Source organism: Helianthus annuus, chromosome 12 (assembly GCF_002127325.2).
Source record: "Helianthus annuus cultivar XRQ/B chromosome 12, HanXRQr2.0-SUNRISE, whole genome shotgun sequence".
Taxonomy (NCBI): Eukaryota; Viridiplantae; Streptophyta; class Magnoliopsida; order Asterales; family Asteraceae; genus Helianthus; species Helianthus annuus.
In genome coordinates this window covers 132,993,812-133,000,840 of record NC_035444.2, presented here as the reverse complement: position 1 = coordinate 133,000,840, position 7,029 = coordinate 132,993,812, and the positions used below count along the sequence as shown (strand labels likewise).

Genomic DNA, 7,029 nt, shown 5'->3' with positions numbered 1-7,029 from the left:
GAAGCGGAACAAGATGAAGCAACTAGGAGCATCCACAACGAACTACCAACCCTTCCACCAAGCCAACACCTCATTTAACCCAACACTACACATGTAGCAAACAAGATCAAACACATAGGAAGTTTACCCAACCCATTTCTTCCCTTGCCTTTGTTTATTAATTTAACCCACTAATAAAGCGATAAAAACTAACACCTAAAACGGAGGGATGTACGTACGATGGAAAATGGCACATCCCTCAAACACGAAATAGTAATACAAATACGAGATGGGGGCGGGACTAAAACCTCCCACCGGATCCCGAAGGACCGGCGTCGTCCCTGCGATCAAACCTGGATCTATGCGCAAAATACGGCGGCGGCTGTGTGTATGGATGGTTGATTGAGTTCGCGATATGCTGCTGTGAACCGAACAACCAATCCATGCTTCGTCTGGTCTGCTCGTGCAATTCCTCCAAATAATTGCCCTGCCGGTGTTGCTCCGCCCGTATGAGACCCACATCTCGCCTCACTTCTTCTTGGTCCAATGCCAGCCCGTCCATGCGCCTCCAGAGGTCTATCGATGACGGCTCGGAAGGACCGTAAGTGCCATAACCACCCTGCTCATAACCTCCACCACCAAAGCCACCATACATGTTTTCCCAGTTCAGGCTATCAAACCCGTGAACCACCTGTCCAATCTGCATGTGGGGGTCCGCTCCTCCAGCGCCCCCAGCCTGCCCCTGAACCGGGATATCGTGCATGTGCACGTCATCATCGCCACCATCACCATCATCACCATCATCACCCTCCTCAACTACAGGTAGCGGGTCCCAAATTCTTCCCATTCGGTCAACAAGCTTCGGAATCCCGTTCACTTTCCTGGTCAGATGCATTGAGTTCAACTGTTGCAAATCGAGGAGGCCGTAGTCGCAAGCTTCGGTCAGGTGGTCTAACCGAACCCGATAGAATTTGGCAAGTTTAGTCGCAAAGGCTCCTCCACAAATCCGTGACGTGGGTGTCGAACCAACGCCTCGAAATATCGATTCTGCAACGCTGACCGCTAGGTTGCAGTTTGAACCAGAGATGATGCAATATAGGTGAAAGAGGTCACGGGTGGTGATGTTTCCTGTGCTATCACCCCGACCTCCGATCACGTGGAAAATGGCGCGCTCGATGACTCTATGGAGCGGGTCAAGTATCCATGTAGCCTTGGCTCTACGAGGGTCCCAAATCCGACCCGGCACAGTGATCTCCTCCCAAAAAGCTGCCTTGTTTGCATCCGGCTCCCAATCTTGCAAGCTCCCATGAAACAGTTCCGAGTCTATCTCATCGTCTTCGTACAACCCCAACACAGTCCCGAATCGACTAATTGATTGGTGATACCATTTCCTCCCCAACCGGAATTTAACACCAACCTTTTTGTCGTAGACATCCGGACATGGGAAAGTGAATCGGAATGATGCGAAAAACTCGATAACTAGCTCCACGTATTGCGGTTCCGCGATCTCAAAAAGACGAGACCACGGGGGAGTCATCATATCAAAAGGTGTCGTCGGGCCCACAATCGCTCATGGGCTCGATAAGGTGTCGTCGGGCCCACAATCGCTCCACTTTCGGGATACAATACCCTTCCCTAGCATTGTTTGAGAACTGCAAGTAGGGGTGATTCATCTGCAAGATTGAGACAAGATCAACCAAAACAAACAAGCAAAAATTTCGGGACTAGCAATATGGCACGGTGTTGCCACCATATGGCACTACCGTGCGAGACTTGCAAATCAGTGAGTTTATGAAGATATCCTGGGAATTTTATGAAGTCTGGGTTTTTATTCCCCAGGAGCACGACCGTGCCATCCCACCGCGCCATCGTGCTCGGCCGTAAACGGCTCGGATTTGAATCAACATTTTGGTGAAGCACTGTCGTGCCACCATATGGCACCCTCGTGCCTGACCGAAAACCGGGAACGATTTGGGCGATTTTGACGAGAAGCACGACCGTGCCATACTTTGGCACCCTCGTGCCGGTCGTAGTTTATGGGCAGATTATGAAGGTCCGACGAGATTTATGAAGAGCACGATCGTGCCGTTTGGAAGCACCCTCATGCCATCTTGAATTTCTGGAAAATTTATGAAGTTTTTATGAAGTTTTGAAGATCACGAGCGTGCCATAGCAGGGCACGACCGTGCTTGTCGGAACCCAGCTTCGAAAAACCGCCCAAATCACCCCCGAACCCCCGATTTTTTCAACTTTTTGCTTAGGGGTTTTGTAAATCGGTCACTTGTGGTTCAAATCAACACAAAAAACACGAAAAACGGGCTTGAATCGGGTGAGTTAGACCAAGCCCTAAAAACCTAAAGAACTAACTATGAAGAACAATAAGAACATGAAGAACATATCAACAAAACACATGAATCTAACTAGAAAAAGGATGAATCCGTACCTGGAATGATGTTGGGATGCAAGAATTTCTTGGAGGAAGCTAGGAGATGCAGAGGATTCGTGAGTGCTTTGAATGGGTTCAAGTGAGGAAGATGAAGTTATGAAGAATTGGTGGTGGTTGGTTGATTTTATTCAAAGTGTTCTATTATTGGCCTGCAAAAGGGGCTGACACTTTCTGGTAGTGCCAGAATTTTAATGGTGGTGCTAATTTTCGGTTTATTTTTTTATTTTTTTTTATTTTTTGTTTATTTTTTTATTATTTTATTATTTTTATTTTTATTTTTTTAGAGTGTAGAAAATGGACATCTTTATAGACAAACTCCTTGAACCCGGGGCACTCACGAAGCATCTCCTACCAAGAAAAAGAACCGAACTAACATACCTGAGAGCCGGCAACAAGCTCTACCATCCCTCGCGACCAGAACGAACCGCAACCTGAAAATAAATAGACAACCACACACAAAAATAACAACAAAAATAATAAACACACAAACATGCTAAGTTTATTTACGAGTCTTCAGCTAGACTCACCACCCCGAATTCATTTGTTCTTGGGGTGGAGGGTAACAACCTCCTCACTCGGATCAACGGGCCCTCCAACATAAGCCTTTAACCTATGCCCGTTGACTTTAAACAACCGGCCATCCTCATGGCCTATCTCCACGGTCCCGTAAGGAAACACTGACCGCACAGTGTAGGGACCCGACCATCGAGATTTAAGCTTGCCAGGAAACAACTTGAGACGTGAGTTATACAACACACGATCACCCACTCGGAATTCTTTCCTGTCCTTCAAGCGGGCATCATGGAGCGTCTTAGTACGTTCCTTGTACAGCTTGGAGCTTTCATACACATCGTGCCTAAGCTCCTCAATCTCGTGAATCTGCACAAACCTGTTCTCACCCGCAGCAGCCATGTCAAGATTAACTGTCTTCAAAGCCCAGTATGCTTTGTGCTCGAGTTCAACAAGCAAATGACAAGACTTCCCATAGACCAATTTAAACGGTGTGGTCCCTATAGGAGTCTTGTAGGCTGTCCGAAAAGCCCATAGTGCATTATCCAATTTCTCGGACCAATCCTTACGGCTAGAATTAACCGTTTTCTCCAAGATCCGCTTGATACCCCGATTAGTAACCTCGACCTGTCCGCTCGTCTGCGGATGATACGGTGTAGAGAATCGATGTTGCACACCATATCGGGCAATGCTTTCTCAAGCTGAGCATTACAGAAATGCGTCCCACGGTCACTAATCAATGCCTTCGGGGCACCAAAGCGAGCAAACAGCTTTTTCAAAAATCGCACCACTACCCTCGCATCGTTAGTGGGCAAAGCCTGTGCTTCAGCCCACTTTGAAACGTAATCAATAGCGACTAGGATGTAGCGGTTGCCAAAAGAGGTCGGAAAGGGGCCCATGAAGTCTAGCCCCCAAACGTCAAAAACCTCACAAACTTGGATGCCGTTTTGTGGCATCTCATGGCGTGCAGAAATGTTGCTCGCCCTCTGGCAAGCATCACAGGACCTTACCCACTCGTGGGCATCCCGGAAAATAGTCGGCCAAAAGAATCCGACGTCAAACACTTTCCTCGCCGTGTTGTTTGCTCCGTGGTGGCCTCCCGTGGGTCCTTCGTGACAGAGGCGTAAAATATCCCTCGCCTCGTCACCATACACGCATCGCCGGATCATCCGATCCGCTCCTACCCTAAATAAGTAAGGGTCATCCCAGAAGTAATGCTTGACATCCGCAAAGAACTTTCGCTTCTGCTGATGGGTCATCCCCTTGATCAGGATGCCACTAGCTAAGTAGTTTGCAAAGTCAGCAAACGATGGGGAATCGTCACTAGTCTCGATCCTCATGAGGAACTCGTGGGGGAAATTTTCATTGATGTTAGGCCCACGAGTTTCCTTTTCCTCGGAATGCTCAAGTCGAGACAGGTGATCGGCTGCCAAATTCTCAGCCCCTTTTTTATCACGGATTTCGATATCAAACTCTTGCAGCAACAAAATCCAACGTATCAGTCTCGGTTTAGCATCTTGCTGCATGATCCGTGTACACAATGGTCTTGGAAAGGACAAGATATGACCGAAACTTATCGAAGGCAAAGACCACAGCTAGGAGCTCTTTCTCGGTCGTGGTGTAGTGCTCCTGAGCGTCATTCAAGGTCTTGCTCGCATAGCAAATCGGGTGAAAGTGTTTATCTTTCCTTTGACCCAAGACAGCCCCGACTGCGAAATCACTCGCATCACACATCAACTCGAATGGCAGCTCCCAGTCGGGAGCAACCATGATCGGGGCATTCACCAACTTCTCCTTCAACAACTCAAATGCCCGAAGGCACTCATCGGAGAAAACAAACTAGGCATCCTTCTCGAGGAGCTGGGTCATGGGACGGGCGATTTTGGAAAAGTCCTTTATGAATCGCCGGTAAAAACCTGCATGACCCAGAAAACTCCTAATAGATTTCACGGATGTGGGAGGCGGGAGCTTTGAAATAGTCTCGACTTTGGCTCGGTCAACCTCGAGCCCCGCCTGTGAAATCTTGTGCCCAAGCACAATGCCCTCCTTCACTATGAAGTGGCACTTCTCCCAGTTTAACACAAGGTTGGCTTCTTCACATCTAGTCAACATCTTTTTCAGATTCCTAAGACACTGATCAAAAGAACTTCCAAACACAGAAAAATCATCCATGAAAACCTCCATGGAGTCCTCGATCATGTCGTGAAAAATGGCCACCATACACCTCTGAAATGTGGCCGGGGCATTGCACAGTCCAAAGGGCATCCGCCGGTAGGCGAATGTGCCATAGGGACATGTGAATGTCGTCTTCTCCTGATCCTCAGGAGAGATGGGAATCTGAAAATATCCTGAAAAACCATCAAGGAAGCAGTAGTACATCCTTCCCGACAACCTCTCCAACATCTGATCAATGAAAGGGAGTGGGAAATGATCCTTCCTCGTGGCATCATTGAGTTTGCGGTAGTCAATGCAAACTCTCCATCCGGTGACAGTACGAGTAGGAATTAACTCGTTTTTCTCATTGGTCACCACTGTCATGCCTCCTTTCTTCGGGACTACCTGTGCAGGGCTAACCCACGGTGAATCAGAGATCGGGTATATCAAACCTGCATCAAGTAGTTTGATGACTTCTTTCTTCACAACCTCCTGCATGTTGGGGTTCAAACGCCTCTGATGCTGTACTACAGGTCTAAAGTCCTCCTCCATCAAGATTTTATGGGTACAAAAGGATGGATTGATCCCTTTTATATCCATAATCTTCCAAGCAATCGCCTTCTTGTGCTGCTTCAGGACTTCAAGCAATCGATCCTTTTCCTCCTTCGACAACTTGGCAGAAATGATAACGGGCAGATGAGTCTCACCCTCCAAGAAAGCATACTCCAAATGATCTGGGAGCTCCTTAAGCTCAACCGAAGGTGGATCCTCAATAGAAGGGCGTGCTTTAGGCTCAGTCACGCGATCCACAACCTCAAAAACCTCGGGACACGGGGGAGACGCGTGACCTATCAGACAGGTCACCTCCTCAACCATTCGGTCCACACTAGGTGAACCAAAAGTCTCACCTCCAAGCAGCTGTGTGTCCATAACATCCTCCTCAAATGTGGCATGAAGATGATCACTCACATAAGTATCGATAGTCTCAATGAAGTAGAGTGTATCATCCTGACTCTGTGAGTGTTGCATGGATTTCCCAATGTCAAAGGTCACCTCCTCATCGTCAACCCTAAGAGTAAGTCTGCCGGTGCAGACATCAATCAAGGCTCTCGCAGTGGCTAGGAATGGGCGACCTAAGATAAGTGGGACATTTTTGTCTTCATCCATGTCTAGAATCACGAAATCGACAGGAAAGACAAACTTGTCGATTTTCACCAGCATATTCTCAACTATGCCTCGAGGGTACTTCACTGAACGGTTGGCTAGCTGAATGCTCATACGAGTCGGCTTGGGCTCTCCCAAGTCTAGCTTAGCAAAAACCGCATATGGCATGAGGTTTATGCTAGCTCCAAGATCAGCCAACGCATTGCTGACCGACAAACTACCAATCAAACACGGGATAGTGAAACTCCCAGGATCATTCATCTTCTTCGGTAATTTGTTCTGAAGAACCGCTGAACATTCCTCGTTCAAGGTCACCTGCGAAAGCTCCTCAAGTTTCTTTTTGTTGGATAGGATATCTTTCAGAAACTTGGCATACTTAGGCATTTGAGCAAGTGCCTCGACAAATGGTAAATTTATATGAAGTTGCTTAAAAAGCTCAAGGAATTTACCATAGTGTTCTTCCATTTTCTGCTTCTTCAACCTCCCTGGATATGGAATGGGAGGGCATACTCTCTCACTGGCTCCTTGGGTCATGCGGTACTTGCTGGGACTCGCCTCTGTTGCACCTCACCCAGAGACTCAGCCTCAATCTCCTCATCAACCTCCTCGTCATCGACTGGCTTTGCTGGAACAGCCGGAGGGATGGGCTGAGCGGTCTTGCCGCTTCTCAACGTGATGGCCTTTGCAGTAGCATTTGGATTTGGCTCTGTGTTGCTCGGAAGGCCCCCCTGTTGTCTCTCTGACAACATCTTGGCAATCTGGCCAACTTGGTTCTC

General features: G+C 47.9%; 1 protein-coding gene across 1 annotated transcript; it reads right to left on the bottom strand.

The window, feature by feature from the left end:
- Positions 1 to 4,774: 4,774 nt before the first annotated feature.
- Positions 4,775 to 6,787, bottom strand: LOC110931241. Its single transcript, XM_022174642.1, has one exon. It carries the CDS (start codon positions 6,785 to 6,787, stop codon positions 4,775 to 4,777), a length of 2,013 nt encoding a protein of 670 aa, XP_022030334.1.
- Positions 6,788 to 7,029: the final 242 nt, after the last annotated feature.